This window comes from Haliotis rufescens, unplaced genomic scaffold (assembly GCF_023055435.1).
Source record: "Haliotis rufescens isolate VD_foot unplaced genomic scaffold, xgHalRufe1.0.p SCAF_28, whole genome shotgun sequence".
Classification (NCBI taxonomy): domain Eukaryota; kingdom Metazoa; phylum Mollusca; class Gastropoda; order Lepetellida; family Haliotidae; genus Haliotis; species Haliotis rufescens.
Window position 1 is genome coordinate 6878540 of NW_025963979.1, and position 22979 is coordinate 6901518.

General features: G+C 37.3%; 3 protein-coding genes across 6 annotated transcripts; 1 reads left to right on the forward strand and 2 right to left on the reverse strand.

Moving 5' to 3' along the window:
- Positions 1-531: 531 nt before the first annotated feature.
- On the reverse strand, positions 532-8940 carry LOC124139079. Of its 3 annotated transcripts, none has more exons than XM_046506081.2 (7): positions 8816-8940; positions 8046-8248; positions 5038-5268; positions 3849-4603; positions 3383-3450; positions 2902-2906; positions 532-1943 (listed from the first exon to the last, which is right to left on the reverse strand). In XM_046506081.2, exons 2-7 carry the CDS (start codon positions 8241-8243, stop codon positions 1866-1868), a joined length of 1335 nt encoding a protein of 444 aa, XP_046362037.2. In that variant the 5' UTR covers positions 8244-8248; positions 8816-8940; the 3' UTR covers positions 532-1865. The 3 variants fall into 3 exon arrangements, with proteins under 3 accessions (XP_046362037.2, XP_046362046.2, XP_046362055.2); XM_046506090.2 differs by having other exon boundaries at positions 8842-8923; XM_046506099.2 differs by lacking the exon at positions 2902-2906 and having other exon boundaries at positions 8842-8923.
- An 89-nt stretch (positions 8941-9029) lies between these two features.
- Positions 9030-13486, forward strand: LOC125384175 (cytochrome c oxidase assembly protein COX19-like). The gene is made up of 3 exons (XM_048402706.1): positions 9030-9156; positions 10432-10543; positions 11638-13486. Exons 1-3 carry the CDS (start codon positions 9078-9080, stop codon positions 11708-11710), a joined length of 264 nt encoding a protein of 87 aa, XP_048258663.1. The 5' UTR covers positions 9030-9077; the 3' UTR covers positions 11711-13486.
- A 2380-nt stretch (positions 13487-15866) lies between these two features.
- Positions 15867-19465, reverse strand: LOC124139069 (transcription elongation factor, mitochondrial-like). Of its 2 annotated transcripts, none has more exons than XM_046506067.2 (4): positions 19335-19465; positions 18492-18857; positions 17698-17847; positions 15867-17202 (listed from the first exon to the last, which is right to left on the reverse strand). In XM_046506067.2, exons 1-4 carry the CDS (start codon positions 19428-19430, stop codon positions 16771-16773), a joined length of 1044 nt encoding a protein of 347 aa, XP_046362023.2. In that variant the 5' UTR covers positions 19431-19465; the 3' UTR covers positions 15867-16770. The 2 variants fall into 2 exon arrangements, with proteins under 2 accessions (XP_046362023.2, XP_046362014.2); XM_046506058.2 differs by having other exon boundaries at positions 19329-19464.
- Between the last annotated feature and the right edge of the window lie 3514 nt (positions 19466-22979).

Here is a 22979-nt window from a genome sequence, read left to right on the forward strand (position 1 = left end):
CTATATATATTTTTTTTTTCCATACAGGTTGTCGAACGTTCATGGTGTACAACGTGTAGACCGTATAAGATGGATTTGATCCAGCTAGACGTACATTTTTTTCCCTACATTACACGGCGTATATCGTGTTGACATAACCCGTCTCTATTGTGGTACTTGTACTTTCAACACACACCCTTCATTCATCAAACCAGATCGCACGCTCTAGCGAGCGCGGGTTAAACGACGAGGCCACGTCAGTTGTCAAGCGCGCTCAATTCAAACTGGGCTGACGGGTACGGTCTGTCTATTCAAGGCAGCACGCTATACACATAGCTCTATTCATAACCTTTTACTTTTGTTTTATTATGAATTCTTTTCTGTCTTATAAACACACACCTTTCATTCCCCCTCACCTGTGACGCGCTGTTGATGCATGAGTCATCCTATCCGATCACGTGACTTGGATCAGCCAATCACCTTCGCATCCGCCTGGATCAACCGGATCAACCAAAAAAGGTTCCTGCCTACTGACTCTATACTACTATAATGTTTTTCTAAGGAGTCATCACAACAAAACGAGACTCATGACGTCTTCATTGAAAAGTAAAAAGTAATTTTCAATCATTACACAAACAGTCCTCTACTGTTTAATATGAGCTGTTTGCGTACTAATGTAAGGTCAATGTATTGAAATATCTTTGCATTTAATTAATAATACGGTCGTTTTGGTGTTTTGAAGCGTTTTCAAGAAGCACAAGACACGATTTTCAGATCCGTAATACAAAAACTGCACCATCAGTAATCAGCATGTGTTTGAAACATGCGTCAAAACCTGGGACCCTGCTCCTCTAAAATCGTGCAATGAATGCTATAAGTTACCAGTGTTAGCAAGTACAAGGATTTTTAAATGATTATGATGGCCAATGCAAGAAATTATGTTGTGTTTTCAGAAGATAATGATATTACTGCCAAACAAGCTTAAGAAACACAGCACCTTGGCACAGCAGGCGTTCCACTGCAAGGGATGAATCTATTTCCACTGAACAGGGGACAGCGGTGGATTGTGTAATGCACGTGCTCAACTGTATTTGTCAATGCGCCACTTCGAAACGACTCAGTCGTTGACATCGCTGACCCACGAGCAAACCTTCCACCCCTGCTGTTGTTATGGACTGTACAGATTATGCTGATTAGCGGATTCTGAGCCTGGATTTATGTTTGTTTAGCAGTATCTCATGAAGAAATATGGCTCATTTACATTGCTTGGTTTCATGTTGAATAAGCCTCCATGTTGACATGTACTGGTGCCTATATATTGCATTGGCTACCAGAAAAATAACATAAGGTGGCCGGTGGCTCCATTTGAAAAAGATTTTTTTCCGAAGACCTACTGAAACCATCTTGTCATAGTATTATAATCATAATATAATTATGGTTCTCCCTTTCATTAGACTCCTAGTCTGGTATGTATTAAGGTCAGCTAAGGGTCATTCTCAATCACCCAGGGTACCGCACACACAAGGTAGTGGAACTGGATATTTCAGACGGACACATTGGTTCATTAAGGATCTGCTGTTACAGCCTTATTGTCATCCTTAATGAAATACGGGGTACATATATCATTCAATATAACATATTGACAAAGTTGTTTGCATGAACAATATGATTCGTCCTTCACTTTGCCTTTCTTGTTGATCATCTGCTGTTCCGATGTGTTTTAAGCTTCTAAATGCCAATTGAAGAAATAGATCATGTTTTTGTAAAAGTCATGATGGGTACCCAGTTTGTGCTTTGTTCGTCCAACACATAACCAACTTGATCCTCCACACTGCCACAGAGTGCGAGGCACATTCTTGGTGGGTGTGAATTCCCACTTAATACACTCACTCAGCCTCTCTCTCTCTAGTCTCATCAGTTTCCCCATCATTCCACAATGTAGCAAACCAGAGTACTAGGTGAATCTGAAAATGAAAGTAAATAACAATTGAACAATACTCTACCTAGATTTAATGTAACATACTGTAACAAGGTATATAATTAATGTAACATATTGTCACTAAGAATAGAATTAATGTAACATACTGTAACCATGAACAAAATTAATGTAACATATTGTAACAAAGAATATATGTAAAACACTGTAACCATAAATAGAATTAATGTAACATACCAGTACTATAACCATGAATAGAATTAATGTAACATACCAGTACTATAACCATGAATAGAATTAATGTAACATACCAGTACTATAACCATGAATAAAATTAATGTAACATACGAGTACTGTAACCATGAATAGAATTAATGTAACATACTGTAACCATGAACAAAATTAATGTAACATATTGTAACAAAGAATATATGTAAAACACTGTAACCATAAAGAGAATTAATGTAACATACTGTTACCATGAATAGAATAAATGTAACATACCAGTACTATAACCATGAATAAAATTAATGTAACATACGAGTACTGTAACCATGAATAGAATTAATGTAACATACTGTAACCATGAATAGAATTAATGTAACATACCAGTACTATAACCATGAATAAAATTAATGTAACATACGAGTACTGTAACCATGAATAGAATTAATGTAACATACTGTAACCATGAATAAAATTAATGTAACATACTGTATCAAAGAATATAATTAATGTAACATACCAGTACTGTAACCATGAATAAAATTAATGTAACATACCAGTACTGTAACCATAAACAGAATTAATGTAACATACTGTTACCATGAATAGAATTAATGTAACATACCAGTACTGTAACCATGAATGGAATTAATGTAACATACGAGTACTGTAACCATGAATAGAATTAATGTAACATAATGTAACCATGAATAGAATTAATGTAACATACTGTATCAAAGAATATAATTAATGTAACATACCAGTACTGTAACCATGAAAAGAATTAATGTAACATACTGTAACCATGAAAAGAATTAATGTAATATACTGTAGCAAAGAATAGAATTAATGTAACACACTGTAACCATGAATTAATTAACATACTGTAACCATGAATGGAATCAATGTAACATACTGCAACAATGAATATATGTAACATATTGAATGTAACACTGTTACCATGAATAGAATTAATGTAACATACTGTAACAATGAATATATGTAACATACTGTAACCATGAATAGATTTAATGTAACATACTGTAACAATGAATATATGTAACATACTGTAACCATGAGCAGATTTAATGTAACATACTGTAACAATGAACAGAATTAATGTAACATACTGTAACAAAGAATATCAAATCCAATTCAATTGAACAACTGATAAAGTAATGCATTCTTAATTCGCTAATATCCAACATGTTTAACACACTTTTAAACAGTTAAAATATTTACCTGGGAAGACACAATCTGAGTCATGTAGACATGACACAGCCCACTCACAGAAATCTGAGTCACTGTACCTATCAGAAATACAGAACAGTAACATTATTATCAAACGAGAACAATTAATTCGAAAAACATACTCTATGAGATCATGAAAAAAAAGAATGTTTAATATATTTGGAGGGGTAAAATATGTGTGAGGTTTATTTTGCAAATTTGTTCTTTCATAAACTCCTTCAATCAGACAGACAGCATGGACAGATAATTCATTTCAGTAATCAGGCCACCGGCCCATAATATATAATATAGCATGATAAATCATGCATGCTCAAGTAAAATACACCCATTATTTATATACATGACAAAAAGGTATAAGGTATTTCTTAAAATTTACCTCCATTCCAGTGGATCCCCATAAGTACACAAGAGTCAGACTCGGAAACTGTATTGAAACACCTCTTGTTTTAAGTCTTACCTGAATCTCATAGCACCTCTCCCATCAGAAAGTGTCTTCTTCTGGGACTCCAAAACCACTCCATAAGCTGAAACCATTTCCTCTAATTCGGTAGTGTTTCCATCTTTAGGGACACCTTCAATCTGTATTACATTTGCACCAACAATTGTCCAAGAATCTGTGTGTTGTAAAGGAGGTCCCTTCATATGTTTCACATCACAGGAGTCTGATACAACTGTTTTCTTTGAGTCTATCTTACCACCACTCATGTCTTTTACGTCTGCTTCCACTGGGAGAGGTTCCCTCAGGGGAGATAACTCTAACATAGGCTTCACAGTAACATTTTCTTTACCAGGAATTCCCTCTGCATCACAAATCACATACTTGTCTCTCATAGTACCATCAGAATTCAAATCTATATCCATATGCTGAGATTCTGTATCAACCATTCTGGTTTCGCTTCTGTTTTTATTTTCTGATTTTCGTTTCTTCTTTGACTTTTTGTCTTTCATTGGTTCGAAAATAATGTCTACATTTGTTACTTTCTTGCTTAGTCTTGGTGGTAAAGGTGAGAACGTCCTCACCGATGTAGCTGCATTGTTGGTATTAGTGTTCACATCATTTTGAGGTGCTCCTCCAAGTGTTGGGAAATCATTTTTAGATTTGACATCAAAAGATTTAGTATGTTTCGGAGGTGGTAGAAAAGGGCGACTCACCATCCCTCTCTGTGATGGCAGCAGGATTTCTTCCTGATTCTCTTCATCAGACATGTAACACTAGAAAATAGCACTGGTAATTTTATCATAATTATGACAATGAACAATTACACAATAGTACTATCAGGAGTTTAAGAATCATTCTGCCAGACACTTATGACAACAAAATGAAACGAGGGTATTGAATTTAACTCAATTTTCAAAACAAACAGGATAAAAAAATGTCCAAAGTTAATGTCTCAGTGTCAGTTCAAGTCATTGCTGTTCCTTGGCCTGGGCAGAAGCACTCAATGTGGTGGGAAGAGTAGGAGTATTTGAGAGACAAACATTATGTTTTCAGATTTTAAGAGTTCCTGAGTACATGGAGTATTCCATGTATGATATTTCATTTGAAACTGTCAGAGTTAGCCAGAGATTTCAAATGTTAAACTGTCCAGACATCAAATTAATATTTAATTACTTCCATAACAAAAATATTTAAACTCTTAACTTACGTCAGAATCATCAAAAAGAGTTGTTCCAAAATCTGTTGAGCCTGTAGGATGCTTAAAAGGATGCTGAAACGGTGATTCTTTAGGTGTTCCCATGGAAACATGCCTAGCTGTACTTGTAGGGAATTCTTTAACCTGTTCTGCTTGATTGGCTGCATGCTGGGACAGTATGCGAGCTCTCCCCCTCCCCATACGCTTCTTGGTTGGGAGTATGCTTCTCAATTCAACGCTAGGCTGGAGATAAATAGAACTATTAATAAAATAAAATATTAAACATCTCACTCCCAGCATAAAAAATATATTAAACATAAATTATACAAAAAGTTAATCATGTAAACATGATTTCATTACCTGCACTTGATCTGTGGTTGAAAAGTTTGACAGACAATATTAAGTGAAAAACTAGCCTTAAGCACATAAACACATTCAATGTCTTTATAGATGAAATACTGCTGATGTAACAGTAAATGTTACTCACTAACAAGTAAATAATACATGCTTACATAACCATGACAGACATAAATGTACACAAGCTGCTGACCATGATTATATGTTTCTGCAGCAAACACACCTAAGTTATTTTACCATGATGAAATGCATAATTTCTAAAATGTTATTTACACATGCTTGATGCAACAGATACGTGAAACAAGATTTTTGTTTGTTCTAAAAATACACATGCAGGATTTTACCTTGACTTACAATGATTAATTGTAAGGGAAAAAGTGGGTCCTTTAAAGTTATGAAATGGTTAGATAAATTAATTTATAGCCTGGAATGAACATGATGAATCAATGATGATATAGACAGTGGTCGTGATTGATAGATGAAATGACAGACACCCATAATTGCTCTTGATGCCTTGTAGGTACAATAAGTAATATTGTGCGTTGCTCAGGACACATTATATTTACTTCTGCATCCATTCTCCACATTTGTGCGTCACGTAAAACCCTGCACGTGTACGCAGTTCAGTTACACATGTTTTCCTTGTTATGTACAGGGTAAGACCCTAAATTTCCGCCTCCGTGGTCTAGTGGTAGAGCGTCCGCCCGGAGAGAAGAAGGTCCAGGGTTCGATCCCCGGCCACGTCATACCAAAAGACCTTAAAAGATGGTACTTGTTATTACCTTGTCTGGCGCTCAGCATTAAGGGGCTAAAACAAGGACTGGTCGGCTCGGAGTCAGTATACTGTGTCTGAGTGGGGTATTCATGTTAAACTGCGGCATGGTATCTCAGTGAGTTAGCACTATAAATCGGCATCAGTCCGGACTAGTACAAGCAGCCACACAAACTTACACACGTACATGCACGTCGCTTTATAAGTGCAATAATCTTGGACGTGACGTTAAACCCCATTTCACCTCACCAACCTAAATTTCCACATTTCCCCATTGTTTTAAAGTTACAAGAGCATTTTATCTTTATCCGGGCTAGTACTAATGTATATGGCTGCAATCATGGTAATGACAGTAGATATAAGTTTATCAATCCCATATTCAAATACCGGTATATACAATACTACAGCCATACAGACTCCTTAAACATGAAATTTACATCATTGTATGATCAGTGTCATCTTCCCGAAGCAAGTGAGTTAACTGACTATAAAAGTCCAGTTTCCACCCTTGCCGAACTAGGCTGGTATTATGGAGTTACATTTTGGCTGGACTAACGAGTCTATGCATAGTCCAATCGGAATCGTGCGCCGAAATCGAAATCTGGTTCGTAAAGTGTCATGCAGATTTCGGTCGACTGCGAGATTTGCAAAGCCTGTGCACCGCTAACCATGCTAACTCGTTGTCAACAGATATTTTCTATATCTTTTCATGTTTTTAATCAAGGTGCACACGTGATTTGATGCACTTCGCGATGTAAGACTCGTTTGATCACAATATAGATCTTGATTATCGATCAGATCGCTTTGATTGGGCACCACCGTTTTGTTTGAAGCAAATGCAAGTGATACGAGAGGTTGAATCTGATTGGTCAATAGGAGAGGCATAGAAAGGACATTACTCGTAATAGCCACTAGTGGTGCAACGATCGAGCCCAGGAATTCCAGCCTAGTTCGGCAAGGGTGGAAACTGGACTTTTAAAGTCAGTTAACTCTCTTGCCTCGGGAAGATGGATCAGTGTATAATGATATATATGAGAATTTCCAAAACCTTACAACATTTGGTATTATTTACTCTGGTAATTCCATGAAGTGAAGATCACCTTGACCACTGAGATATTTTGACTTTAGGGATTAATCAAGGTATTCTCGGTAACCAATATTCAGCCCGAATTAGAATAAATCAGTTCCTAGTTATCATGGCTGTTATCATAATTATAACTAATGTTAACACTTATAGCCTTAACATTATCATGATTATTACACTGAACATGTTAAATGCAATGGTAATTATGTCAAAGACAATATAATCCAGAACAAAATTATGCTTTTCCCATATTGGTCTGCCACTGGCACTTGGTTTAGAATCCAGAATATTTCTCTAACTGTAGACCTATTGCCAGATCGTAATGCTGACAAGAGTACAGAAGATGGTGAAATTGTATTCTACTTTAAATCAATTGATAACCATGTTATTTAACTTATTTTAAGGCAACACCCATAAACATGATCAGACTGAACAACTAACGTGAGTGCTAAAACTAAAAGTGCTTTCGTAAACAAGCGCTTGCTATAAAATGTGCCGCCGCAGGCAATATTCAGTGAACAAATATTCAAAACTCTCCACAGCGCTTGGCGTATTCAATGACATTTCATGTAGAGATGATAGATCACTGGGAGGAGCTTATGCACACTCGATGACCCCTGATGTCACAGGGCATTGTTTCGCAGGTGTGACTGGCAACAAAATACTACAAATTACGTCATAGGGTATTGTCACGTGTTTGAAAAAATTGTGGTACTGATTTCTAAAGGTAGGCCCAAATAACCATATATATAACATTCTAACCATGCCAAGTGAATTGTTTATTATATACTCAGGTAATGGTCCTACCAAAGCATTAGCAGCCACCAAAGTGATTCCACGAGGTAGTCTTGGTACACAAATCTCTGCCTTTGTCTTTCCTCTGCCATAACAATGTGTCAGGACAACAGTCTTCACTGCAGATCTGGTTTCAAAGTTGCTGAAGGGGGTGCATTCTTCAAAACTGTCGAGTTCCAGATGGTTTTGCAGACTTTCCAGACACAACATGTTGTCTGTGAAAAGAAATTTGACCATTTTCCTCATGAATTAGTTGAATTCATTATATCAAACAAGCATTCAACTGGCAGATAATAGATTATAGATCTTCTATCCGCACAGTAGACTTGCACAAATATATAAGGCAATTATCATTTAGTTAAAAATCATAATTTCTGGTTTATGTAAATAATAAGAACAATTTGTCTACATCAAATTTATACTGTCCGATTATCTAGACCTGCCTATTATAAGGATAGAATTACCACACAACCACGGACTTATCACGGTAAGTATAGCCTTGGAGCATGGCTAGTGTCACAGCATTGACCAATTTGTAAGTCGAGTTATATTTGTGGAAATGTTTAAAATAATAATTGAGCAGGTCTAGATCACAGGCCCCTGAAGCAGGATACTGATATTAATGAAACACCGAACCCATGTATCAAATGTTGTTGTCTATTTCGGCCTGTGATCTAAATATTAAAGGCAACCCCCGATACAATTTCATTGTCGTCAAACCAGACGAAGTCTAATTTGAACTTGTGTTGGTTATTCAAGCAACTTAACCATTGTCAACTCACATATCGTTTAGAACTTAAAGACGAACCGCATGTGCAACACTTGAATCGGCAAACTCAGGCGGGAAGAAGTTGAGCAGATACTAGTAATACATTTCTACAAGGCACACGAGCAGATGATGGCTTCTGTCAGTATAAAAATGAAACAAACTTAGTGGTTGGTTAGTTCAAGCCGACCAGCCAATGAAATAGCAGGTTACAAACTGAGTCAAGGGGAGTTACTCTAAACACCAATGTACATTTCGTTTGGCTGGGAGGACCGAAGATGGCAACTCAAATGACATTTCAAAGAAGAGGCAGCGCTAAACCCCCAGACAAGGGAAGTTTTCCTCTTGACCACGAAGGTATGCTACCGTCGATTATGAAATAAACTGCCCAATAAATTGTTAACATTGAACTGGCTGAATAGTAATTTACACCAGAGACCATATATAGCATATACGGGGATATTTAGATCCAAATCTAGTATCCTGTGTTGTTCAGAATGTATAGATAATTGAGAAGAAAATGAGATCTCTTTTCAAACCCACGAAAACCTCAATTCTAAGGGGCTACCATTATATCGATAGCCAGATAGTTGAGATAATGGATCGTTGACAACTATTAAGTAAAGAAATAAAGCAGCAATTGTAGGGTATGGATACAGTGCAAACTTAGTTCAGAATTATGGGATCCTAATTATCTGAAGTACCAGGTTAAAACTGTTCCCCAACAATCTATGCAAGTCGTGCGAGGTGAATGTAAAGAACCGTGCATAGAGATTCAGTTCATTTCATGTCATAGTACTCAGTCAGCTTGGATCATTGCTTATTATATCAATCATTGGTTTATCTGGTCAGGAATATTGTTCAGTATGGTGTTAAAAATAAAATAGGCATGTACATATCATGCATAACATCAGAATATATCTCAACATGGTGTGTGTCATTTTATCAACACAGTGTTTGTCATATTAATAGTGAGATGTACATATAAAGTTTCTAAATTGGATGCATTGTTTACTTTAAAACAATATTCATTTCTTATTTTGGGGGGAAAGATTATTTTTTTTGACAGTGTTCAATGCTGTCATACATCAAGCTGCATGGTGGGGGACGTAAGCATTTGATGATTGTTATAATCTAAAAATTAGCATACATGCCTTTGAAGTGGTGGACAAATGGTTTGTATATTGAGACCATCTCAGTGGTCTATTGGTAGCATCTGGAAGGTCTAGGGTTCGATCTCCGGCTGCATCATACTAAAAGACGTTAAAAATTGGTAAATGGTACTTGTTACCATGCCTAGAACTCAGCATTACAGGGCTAAAACAAGGATTGTTGGCTCGGAGTCAGTATACTGTGTCTGAGTGGGGTATTCATGTTAAACTGCGGCATGGTATGTCAGTGGGCCAGCACTATAAAATGTGCATTCGCCCAGACTAGTACAATCAGACACACACACAGACACACACACACACACACACACACACACACACACACACTTTGCTATATAAGTGCAATAATCTTGGACGCAATGTTAAAGCCCATTGCACCTCATCTTTGTGTATTGAATAAACTCTCGTACATGGATTCAGGTAGCATGTTCGATTTTGAATATTTTTTGTTTGACTTTGTCAGGTGAATGTAAAGACTTCATGTTCAAGTATATGAGATGCCTGAGAATAAACAAGCACGCAAATTCCAAATGTAGAGATGAATCAAAAGATTACCTACAGTGCCGAATGGACAGGTATGAGACTTATATTTATCTTGGCCAGACCAATTTATTCTTTTGTTATACAAATTAGTCTGCTCTAAAGTTTGCAAAGTTAACCTCCTAAAGATGGCTATTTTTGATGGAAAGTTAGCTTATTTGGATCTTCTTCTTGCTTATATTTATTTATCTTTGATTTCCAAGATATATTTTGGGGTTGTTTTTTTGTATGAAATTAACCTAAAATCAGAATAGCAACACTGGCAAATTATCACCTGGATTGGCTAATTACTGGCTTCTCCAGTCAAGACATTGTTAGAGTGAGCATCAGTAGCTGTTATTGAAAATGGAAGTGTTCGACCAATGGATGTCAACAACAGAGATTAACCTTGGTCGATCTTTTTATGGAGTAATAGTCCAGGAGTAATAAATGGGGTTCCAAGGCTGACGATATGTGGCAATTTAATGATTCCAACAGTGATGCCTTTTTGCTACCGTATATGACTGCGAATAAGCGGACCCCGTAGATATGCCGAGGTGTTAACTTGACCATCGAAATACGAATGAAAATTATATGACCCGCAGATTGGCGATTTCATCTGTAGATTATATATTATAGCTGTGGATTACATATATTGTTTCATGGAAAGATTGTGGAGTTTATGAAGAACGATAAACTTTGAACATTTAATTGAAAACTTATTATGGGAAGTAGTAACATGCATAACATTTTTTTAATAATGACAACATTGGTGTATAATAACTTTATTGATTATTTATAACAATAATGGCTCTAGTCGTGGCAACTTCCAAACTTTCGGGAAGTTGTAATCTATCGGACCGTCATTCAGGCGATGTTTCTGACAGATCACAATCTGAAAAATACTATCATGAAAGTGTATCCCGTGGATAAGCCGACCCCATTCTACAGAATCTTTTTTCTGGTCCTCAAAATTCGTCTTATTCGCGGTCATATACGGTACCCAGAGCACTTGCAGTGTTAATTATTTGTGCCATTCTCAATTTGTATGTGTGTAGGATGCAATATTTGCCATTATTTGGTGTCCAGGAAACCCTGCAACAGTCATAAGCAAAACAGTCACCTGCTGTCTCGTGATCCACTTTTTCAGGAACTTGATGACCAAGGAAAGTTGGGACAAGCTGGGATACACTACAGATTCACCGAAGGATACACTTTCATGACAGATGTGAAATTTGCACATAGACTTTATCAGATGGTGAAAATTCCTGAATATATTACGCGAGACATAAGATGCAACTAAACTCTTACATCAGATTCCAGTGTCAGAGACATATATCTGATACACAGTTTCCCACATGTTGGAGAGGGATTAGAATTGTTTGGGAGTCCGGAGGACTTAGTACCAAGTTTGGGGGCCCTAGCTCTGATTACCAACGACAAATATGATGTTTTAATAGAAACTGGGTGATTAAGAAAAAATCTAACATGAACTGTCCAAAATTTGATTGTACATGTGTATTTCGTAAATCATGTTAAATTTCTTAAGTGTATGCTACAATGGAATTAATTGCAAAGATTCAAATAGACATACAGTTTTATTGCCATAGGACTAGCAGTGCATATTGAGTCAGGGTGGCCTCTTCTTATTTTGGCTTTTGAGGGGACAGTTTCTGTAACTCTAGGTTGAAATTCAATTTGAGCATTTCAGACCTGTATGCATTCTCCATTCTCAATGTTTATGCACATAAACCAAGGATGTAATAGAATAATTTTGAGAGCAGAAAAGGTATTTGTTGAAGATGTCTCATGGTTTGCTGTGGGGTTATGTAGAGGGGAATGTTTGAGTAACTCTCCATTTCTTAAAATTAATGTAGCCAAGGCCCATTATTTTAAAGGAATGGAGAGTTAAGAGGATATTCCCCTACTTTACACTTTGACAAGACATTCTCTTGTGCAAAATATATGAAAAATAAACCAGAACTCTTTGTAGATTGTATTTATACTGTGCCTGTCGCCCTTGCATGATGAACAAGGAATACATTTTCTGCCACTGTTGCGCATGCGATGCACCAAGCTCCATTGGAGCTGATATTTACAATGCATGGTATACAGCTCTTCATAATTTCGTAGGGTCCTGTACTGGTATTGTATCAATCACTTGCACGTTGTAAATACATGCTGACTGGAATTTTATCAATTGTAGATCCCTGAACAAGGATATATATGTTCATCTGAATATTTTTCCCGCCAGAGGTTTATGGAATTGCTCTATTAAATATGAACATTGTTATAAGCACAAGTGTATGTACATATTTGTTTTAGCGTTTAGGAAGTATGCAAATTTTTGAAAATATATAATAGTTAATTTCACACCATACTGTCATGTGTCGCCGTAGCTGAGGTCAACAATTAGACGTCCTCATGTCAAACGACACATATTTTCCAACAAAATTTGAATTCATTCACTTGTATATTTATATAAAAATAGTTCCGTCTATTCCAAGTGTACGTTTTTTGAAATATTGGGTCAAGATAATGTATAATTGACAAACAATTATTTCAATTGTTTCCATTCCTGAAACCTAATGGAGTGTTTAAACAATAGAATGATGTCACAGATGTGTTTTAAGTTTGGGATACTCAAAGGAATTGATAACTATCCTTCCTTAATTTGGGTATAGCGGTAATATAATATCAAAATGTTTGAAGAACAGCAAATAGAGACAAATCTAGTGATGAGGTATTCATGCACTCACTTATTTAAGAATTTGTTTGCTTGTTAGATGAAATGTTTGTTATTCATTAACTTACATTGACAACGTTGTATTGGTTTTAGTAAACTGTCAATTCAAATGGAAAGGCAATGGAAGATTTGAATATAATACACCACACCAAAAAGATCATGTAGCCACTGGAACATTTTGTTTGTAAATTCAGAGGTATTCCATAAGCTTTCTTCTTTATTATGACAACAAACTGAAGTATGCTTTTTTTTTTAAAAAAACCATTTAGGGGCCACTCTGATATGACTTGGAAATAGAGTGAAATTATCTAAATACTGAATGAAGTTTTCACAATCTAAAATAATAATATGTTTATCAAGTGAAGTCGTTTAGTTTTTAGTTTTTAGTTTTTATATCTATAAAAATTAATACATTATTATTGTACAGCCTTTCTTTTGAAGAATATATCAGTTCAAGATATCAAATATTGAAGTTGGTCTTTATGAAAATATAAGAGCAAATTATCCATTCATCCATTGAAGGTGAGCTTCTGTACCTGTGCTCTGGTTGATGTATGGATCCTTTCAGGTCCATCGATCCCAATTGCGTGGATCGATGCTCACAATATCAATCACTGGATTGTCTGGTCCAGACTCCATTATTTACATACCGCCTTCATATAGCTGAGTGCGGCGTAAAACAACAAACCAAACCAAAACCTTTCAGGTCAGTTGAATGGATCAAGAAGTCTCAGCTCTTTAATTTTAATGTGATCTGAAAAGTGTGCAAACATAAACCTTGCTGTGTGTGACATGTAACAATCGTGAGCCCTACAGCACAGACTATGTAATATGCATCAGCAAAAGTGTTCTTGATCTTTATTAGACCTTTTATGAATTGGTAGACACATACTGACAATTAGTCTTGCTTGTTTTTATCTTTCATGGATTGGTTCTAATGTTAATGTCACTCACTGGGCATGTGTGCTGTAATCTATATATGCTGTTTGACTAGTCAGCATGTTCAGATGAAATGCAAAGTGTATTTTCTCATATGAATAATAAATTTCATCAGAAGTATACAATATGGAGCTGATTTTGTCAAACTAATGTCTGTAATGTAAAACAATCATAAAACTACAGGGAACATGCATACATGTTTACTTGCAATCTAAGACCACAGCATGGAGTTGGTCAGACAGTAATGGCAGCCATGAAGTATAAGGATGTACAACAGCGGAGAAGCAACAAATGATGTGATGCATAGTCTTCCCATCCTGTGGAGCAAGTGGTGGATAGTCTGGATCACAATAGTAACCCATGTGGATTGTGAAAGCTAGCTAAAATGAGTATTCAATGGTCACACTCGTACATCACGATCATGGATCATTACTCATGCTATTCAGTATTGACCACCAGTCAGCTTTGCCAAGACATAATTATTTACTGACCACCATAGCTTCATTTAGTTGTGTAAAATGACATTCACTCACTCAAAGGGATCACCAGTTGATGGTGGATGGGTTGAGCACATTTTAAAGTTTGGCTTTACTGATCAATTCATTGACAACAAGGATCACAAACAAAGCAGTTACTCCCAAGATGTGGAACAGATGGTGATTACACTATTTACTTGTGATCATCAGATAATTATTATACGCTTCGAGGTATTGTATTTAATAATTAAATACAATAAATTAAATTTTAATTCATTAATACATTAATGCCAACGGTATTTCATATTCTTCAACGGTATTTCACCATAAAAGGTAATCTGATACATTAGTACCAACCATTTTCTTCACATACTGGACCTGTGAAGATCAGGGGTAGAATAGGTCTTCAGCAACCCATTCTTGCCGTAAAAAGAGACTATGCTTGTCGTAAGAGGCGACTAACGGGATCGGGTGGTCAGGCTCGCTGACTTGGTTGAAGCATGTCATCTATCCCAATTGCATGGATCAATGCTCATTTTATCAATCACTGGATTGTCTGGCCCCAACTCGATTATTTACAGACTGCGTCATATAGCTGGAATATTGCTGAGTGCAGCGTAAAACAACAAACCAACCAACCAAGTTCACATACTGTCTGTACTTATAAGCCTGGCTTTAGGTTCAAATGCTGCTTAAAGTGTGGCACAGCAGATGGAGGGTTTGTTTGATCTTGATGAAGAGATGTATTCAAAGTAGAGTGAAAGATCTGAGTGTCTCAATACTGAGTTTGATGCATATTTGTTCCCAAACACTCATTTAATTCACTGACATACTGCAGCCAGTTCCCCAAACTAAGGAGAAGGTGTTGTTTGTTTGCAATATTCCAGCCATATGACAGCGGTCTAAATAATCAAAACTGGACCAGACAATCCAGTGACTGACATCATGCGCATAGATTTACGCAATTGGGATATGATGACATGGATCAACCAAGTCAGCGAGTCTGACCACTCGATCCTGTGAGGAGCCTCTTACGGCAAGTGTGGGTTGCTGAAGACAAATTCTAACCTGGAATCTTCACGCTACTGTGGAGAAGGTATATGTTTGTAACTTCAATATGTGCCTTGTCTGGAAGTCGCATCATCTAAATTAAAACCAGAGTAGTCTCGAAAATAAAGTTACTTCAATTTGAGAGTTAGTGGAAAATTGATTCACAACTCTGATAAAGCCTCCTTTTAATGAGCATGAAAGCACACTGTCCTTTCTTCTGTTACACAATTGACACCACATTGGATATATTATTTTTGTCAAATCCATTGCAGGATAGACCAGCTACTACACATGCAGTAAGAGTGATCTCTTTCATTGATCTAAACACAGTCTGCTGGTCAATGAACAGTTTCTCATGCATCACTCAGGGTGCACACTATACATACTCAAGTTTCAATGCATGAAACTGAACAGATACACATGATAGGCTGTCATGTAAAGTGTCTGAAAGTAAGGGAGGGTGAGCATACACACAGCACACGCCCACCTCCCCTCTTGATCTGCCAGAGGCGGTGTTTACACCAACATCTCTCACAAAGGTGTTCACATAATTCCATCACAACCAGCGTCTTCTAGCGCTGCCTCCAGCCATTCTAGGGATGTCACAATACAGGTGTCACACGATACGATACATATTTCATACAGAAGCCCCAATATGATACGTATCTTGATACTGCAAATACATTTTGTGCGAAATATTCCAGCAATTTTGAGTCCACAGACTCACACATAATGATAAAGGTAAAAGAGGACAACTGACTTATACCCATCAACATGTCAACTATTCTGTGTGAGAAAATAAAAAGAAACTAACAAGTTTACATACTGTAGTATGACAGGCAACAAGGATTGTTATGGGCCTGTTTCGTATCCGAAAGACGACTAAGAAAGTTTTGAGGAATTATAAAATACTTTGTCGATATGGGGTTAAATGTGGATTGATGCCAAATTATGTGTATCGGGTTTCGTATCGTGCAAAGTTTGCCGACGATGCACCAGTGAATTGCGACATCGCTAAGGCATTCACAAAATTCTACACACATACACCAGGAACAGCACATCAAGATGGTGATCACAATGGCAGTTTATGACTCCTCAGTACTATCAGCTTGTAGAAAGCCACTCCCAGCAGCAGTGAGTTGGCATACTTCTCCTTCTGTACATTGTTGAGATTCTTAAATGTGTCCCAGCGAGCATGTGGGATGTCCACATCCATCGCAACATCCGACTGCATTCTCTGAATGTCCTGCAGAACGTGCTGACCGCTTACCCTCTCCCCACCCACTGACAGACTGAAGAACTGGCTGACCAGGGTTGGAGCTACCATGTATATCTTGTGGTCCCCACTTGATTCAAAGTCTCTGTTTAGGAGAGTGAAGAGCATTGCATCTAAAATCTTCATGTTGAAAAGGAAAGGCACCATGCGGGGATTGATGTTACGGAAAACCTTTCTTTCCATCACATATATGTCTGCTTCCGGAAGTTTGTCTTTTACTAAGAGCAACTGAAAATACAGTCGGGTGAATAATATTAGTTTAAAGCATGTTTTTCTTTATGTCTTGTTTCACAAATCCGAAAACGTAAACATGTTGAAATGTATTACATTGATTTCCATTTCTCATTTGAGCACTGAACCGGTGGTTTTTGAAAGTACAAGAACCAAGGCCCTATTTTTAACTGTAGAACAAAAGGTATGAACAGCATTAAAATCACTAAACAATGAAAAACCCTTTGAAAGTTTGGTCACTTTAGCTGTAAAATGTGGCGTAAAGCAACATTTACTCATTACAGTGCATGCACACAAATAATTTAAGTGCTGGATATTCTAAGTGTTTTACCCTGTTCATATCTTAATAAATCTTAGCAAAGGCTCCACATACAACCAAAAAGTATTTGTCCTGATCAATGACATTCAATAGGTGATATTGTGTTGAGTTTTCATATTGATAGGTGTACATCTGTAAATCACCTTGGTGACAGAAACTTTCTTAATCCTCACCTTCTCCAAGAACTGATGGAGATCAAGTTTCAGATATACTTTATCGAAGAGGCTGATGTGATCCCAGCCTTCCACACGCAAGTTGCGATCTATCTTGGTCCATGTGATGCCATCGAGTTGAGCATCCAGTGTCACGAGAGTCCTCACATTCTACAATCATAGCATGCCAGCTACAGTCAAGGGGATCACTGAGGCACCAAGAACATATGTCTGGTCTCCTCACAAACCCTAACCTGGAGACCCTGACCCAATCTCATTAAAATCAGACCTCAGTTCTCGCTACCGCTAAACAAGGATCCTTTGTTTAGCGGTAGCGAGAACTAAAATCTAATTTTAATGAGATTGACCCTGACCCAAAATGCCTTTTCTTGTTTTTCTAAAGTTCACCATAGCTTTTATCACCATCCATACTTTTTATGCCATTTTTAAATGTATATTTGTTGCACTTAACTGTTGTTAAACCAGTCATTTACAGAAAAACAAACCAACTTGCCTTCCCCATTTTGAGATGGGCTTAAATCTGGAAATCGGAAACACTAATATTTTGGGGGACAACAGACAGATCCAAACATCCATTAAAAGTGCTTCCTTCCTAATCACACTGATCCTGTCTATGAACAAATTGTATTGATTCGATTATTACCCTGAAACTATAATTTCGGTAAATTGTTTATTTTCTATTTGAACCATCCTTTCATCATCTTAACTCCAAAAATCAAGATCTACTTATCTAAAATGCCCCAGTGAATTTAACAAGTTTCACTGTATCAACAAAACAAACATAAAACACAAACCTGGCAAGTCCTTTCCGATATATTTGGCTCTGCTTTTACTCTATCAAAATCTGCCTTAGATGTCTTTTCTTGAAGTGTCTCATAATCCAAAGTACGGAGAACATTACAAATCTTTTGGATTCCTAAAATGCCGACTCCGGGTACAAGTAAAATATCAGATAATGTCTGGAAGTTGCCGTTGTCCTTCCTGTGCTTGACAATGGAGGAAGCTTTGTGATGGTTCAGCTGCCTTGTATGCTGCAACTCATACTCGTTACAGCGGTTGAATGTGTCAAGGATCTTCTCTTTCTCAGCATCAGAGTACAGGGAATCAAGAATACTGGCATCTTTGTGGAATGTCTTCTGAGCAAAACATCTACGGAGAACCTGGAACAGGTGTCATTAGGTATGAGAGAGAATGTTATTTTAGGTGAATCAACATTGTGAGCCCTATTCAAACTGCATATTACAGCCTGTAAATAATCAAGTTTTGGCCAGGTAAACCAATGGTTGATAGTATGAGTAGCATTTCATACCATCAAGTAACAATGTTTCACTATTAACAAGGACACATATTGCAACCACCCAATCCTCACAGGGCGCGGTGCAATCATCCTGGAGACATACTGTGTCTAGGTCACGTATGAAGTTTAAAGAGGGACTGAATAAAACAATATATTTCTGTAAAGCTCATTGATCTACCAGAGATGTACATGATATACAGACCCCCCTTCCAGAAGTTATATCTCCTTTGTATAGCCGCTCAAAGATCTAGTGGATATCGACACAGGCCTGACATTATGCTATTTCCGAATAGCCTACTGTCATTCACTTCAGTACTCTGGTGATTCTACCTACACTCACGTTTGAAGAAAAGGGGCTATTTCTTCCAACAACCGGTAATCGTAACATCGAGCAAATGCACTGCATTGCCGCATAAAACTTGACACTTGTTAACATGTGATGCCTATTTACGGAAGTGAATTAAAATGGCCCTCTGTAACAGAAGAGTAAAACTGATTATCTCCCTTTGGTTAAATGCTGCAAAGGGAAGTTTTATACTTATTATGTCTTAGTAATGGTAGTCTAAATGCAGGATGTTACAAGAGCTTCAGTTAACTCTATACTTTATGCCCGGAGTGAAATTATTTCTTGCTTGTTCGTGGTCTATCGCTTATAGATCTAATTCTTCCGAGAAACAAAGTAGGACTGAAAACAGGACAAGTGTGTGGGTCAACGTTAAACATGATACATCTTAAATGTTAACACAAGCTACCGGAAACATATTTGTCAATAAACAAAATAATGATCACAAAATATCGATTTTGGTGTAACGTGAAATGCATGTCAATCCACACCCAATGCACATTCAGCCCAAGATCGTTTACTCTGCACATTTGGAACATCTACTTGTAACGTTAACGGCTAGTGGGTGACTGGCCATTTTGTAGGCACACAGGAATCCCACTGGAATGACGAATGGCACCAAAGGGGGTTCTTTCACAGCCTACTTTGAGGCAAAAGGATGGACCCCATGTAGGGTATGCATCAGTTCATCATTTATTATAATAAGATGTGTCACCCCTAGACTTGTCCTCTTTTTTTCGGGAAAACCTGCTCACATCCCTGGTACTAGTAAAAGTCAGAGAATATTATAATCGGACAATGTATGTTCTTAACATAACATACACATGTAAAATCAACATACTTATGTCGTGTTATCCATTACCTCGTACCGCCTGTAGTTTCAATCTTCTGCTGATCCCCGTTTCGCGTATCTTACACTTACATATATGTCTTCAAAAGTATTCATGTGTCAATCAATAATACAATCAAAATACAAACAGTTCCTTATGAAGCAATTAGTATGTCATGTATTGTCTGTTGATTGATTCTCGATATGGATATTAAAAGATAACAAAATAATATGATATATAAAATTTCTGATCTAGCTATATGTTGTTGTCAACTAAAGAAGATCTTCAACACCTTCTCTTGCATATTGTTTGGAAATGTCTCGCCTGATGAACACGTTCAGTATCGTATTCAATTCCACACAGTACTGTACACAACATCTGTCTATTTTGCATGTATGCGAAGGTTACATGGACTATTTAAAAACAATTAGCGTCAGGCATGAACGTATAAGAATAACTGTAAATATCAACTTTTGTTTGACATTTTTTAGTATACCAAGGTCCGTATAGTACTGTTTGTAAAGAGTAACCATGTACATTTCATCTCGAAGAATATCGTAATTTGTACACACAACAAATAAATGTAAAACATCTTCGGTATGATTTCCACAGGAACAACTTTCAGTATATTTTATACTGATCTGTGTTGAGATCGCTGTAGCCAAGCCTGAGGCAACTGTGAATAATTTGACATATACCGTATTCGACGTAACAAGCGCCCCGCTCTAATAAGCGCCCACGGCGAGATTTGCTAATATATTGGCTAGTGAACAATCCCAATTAGCACCTCTTCCGAACCCTATTCCCTTAAAGTACATACCCCTTCCTTCTCCTATTCGCGTATAATACGCACTCGTGTGTTATATGCAACCTTTATTATTGGCAATGAAATTCTGGAAAAATATATCTGTCGTACATAAACATTTCAGGCGGTCAACATAAACCACGGAATTTATCTTTCAACTCTGTGTTTTTCACCAAAAGAATATATCTAATGAGAGCCCCCGATTTCTAATTTTGAGAGCGCCCTGGGCGCTTATTACCTCGAAACGGTAACCTTAAATTTTATAACGGTTTCTGTTGTCTCTTTTGTAATTTCTGATAGCATATTCTAGCTGGTATAAATGAAACTGCTTATACTTTTGTTTTACACTTCACTGTCTTTATTCCTTAAGGGGGCGGTGGGGGAAGCCTAGCGTTCTCTTATTACCCCGAAGGCCCGGCCGGGTTCGATTCCCAACATGGTTACAATGTGCGAAGCCCATTTCTGATGTCCCCCGCGGTGATATTCCTGGCATATTGCTTAAAGTGTCGTAAAGCCATATTTACTCTCTCACTTATTCCTTAAGTAATAATTTGGGCTTTCCGAAACTGTATTAGGAATAAGCCTACAAAGATATTCAGGTGCGAGATGTTTATTCATTTTGTAAAACGTTACCAATTCAATTGTCACAACATCTTTCATTTTTGTATTGCATTTATCATATTTCACTTATGACAATATAACATTATTATCACATACATGATATCACGTCTTAAGTAGACTTATGTTCATTTACGTCATTTTGACATAAAGGGGGCACGGATGACCCAGTCGTCTAAGGTGCCGCGATTTGCTGTGCAGAGTTGCGTCCCTTGGACACGCCAGAAACCTATGATTGTGGGTTCGAATCCCGGTTCGCCCCGATTATGTTTCTAGGTTTGTCAGCACCATACCAGTGCTCGTGGGTTTCACTGAAGTGGTACACGTCTGGGACCTGCATCACTTCGGGCTTTCCTCCCACATTAAGCTGACACGCCGTGATATAACTGGAATACTGTTAACCCAAACTCACTCACTCATACAAATGCATGTAATTTAACACTTCATAATACTACCAGATATTATGAATTGAAACGTACATGCTCAACTTAGACATACGGTTGTTGAAAGCAGGTATTGCGTTACTTTTGAGTGTCAGTATATTCAGTTTATTTCAGTGTGTACCAGATAAACACTCAGTCCTGCGCCCCTCATTGTTTACTCTCCCTGTGGTGTTTTATTGCATGATAAACAACTCCCACTCGTCGTTTATTTACGTTTAGTAACGCACCTTCTCCCATTCCTGTGTCGGAAAAATAATCGCAGTAACTGACTAGGACGCCAAGTGCATCAGCAACCATCAACACCACACGAATGTGTGTGCTCATTGGTATCCTCCCAAAACGTAGACCTGCCAAAACGCAGACCCGTTAAAACAACACTCGTGATGGCTGGTTGCATCAGTATTTAGTACCCTGTACCCTTAAGTAAAATGGTATCACCCATGTAACAAGAAAGAAACCTGGGTAGAGGGTTATATCCCATTAGTTAGACGTCCCATTAGTTAGACGTCCCAATTGTTAGACAATTTTACTTAGGCAAAAAAGGGATTATACCTACAGGTGTAATGGATCAGTCCTAATTAGATTAAAGTACTGAGTAGGGATAGGGGACTCACAGTTTAGGGAGTATACAATTTCGTTTAATTAATCTAAAATACCTTACTCTCAGCACAGGTTCAATAGGCATGAGATGTAAACTATGGAGTAGCTTAATTGTCTTACTGTATGATCAGTTGAAGGAGTTGAGTTTAGATTATCTACTCATCAAACAATAAAATTGATCTTGGGGTACGTATCATTATCAGTATCGATATGGCTGGTTTAAGGTTTCAGGAAATAGAGTACATCACCTCTCGGCGTGGAAGTAAGCAGTTGATATTAGATGGATATATTTACAACAGAAACCGCGAGAGGCAAACATGCACACATTGGAGATGTGTCGTCAAGA

Excerpts from the sequence above, each read along its gene's own strand:
- LOC124139079 (XM_046506081.2), bottom strand. The coding sequence starts at position 8,243 with ATGTTGTGTCTGGAAAGTCTGCAAAACCATCTGGAACTCGACAGTTTT. Across the intron at positions 5,269-8,045 it reads TGGTGGCTGCTAATGCTTTG|CCTAGCGTTGAATTGAGAAG; the intron begins GTAGGACCATTA and ends ATTTATCTCCAG. Across the intron at positions 4,604-5,037 it reads CTCTTTTTGATGATTCTGAC|TGTTACATGTCTGATGAAGA; the intron begins GTAAGTTAAGAG and ends GCTATTTTCTAG.
- LOC125384175 (XM_048402706.1), top strand. The coding sequence starts at position 9,078 with ATGGCAACTCAAATGACATTTCAAAGAAGAGGCAGCGCTAAACCCCCA. Across the intron at positions 9,157-10,431 it reads TTTTCCTCTTGACCACGAAG|GTGAATGTAAAGACTTCATG; the intron begins GTATGCTACCGT and ends TGACTTTGTCAG. Across the intron at positions 10,544-11,637 it reads CTACAGTGCCGAATGGACAG|GAACTTGATGACCAAGGAAA; the intron begins GTATGAGACTTA and ends CCACTTTTTCAG.
- LOC124139069 (XM_046506058.2), bottom strand. The coding sequence starts at position 19,430 with ATGTTAACAAGTGTCAAGTTTTATGCGGCAATGCAGTGCATTTGCTCG. Across the intron at positions 18,858-19,328 it reads CCTTTTCTTCAAACGTGAGT|GTTCTCCGTAGATGTTTTGC; the intron begins GTAGGTAGAATC and ends CACCTGTTCCAG. Across the intron at positions 17,203-17,697 it reads TCCATCAGTTCTTGGAGAAG|TTGCTCTTAGTAAAAGACAA; the intron begins GTGAGGATTAAG and ends CTGTATTTTCAG.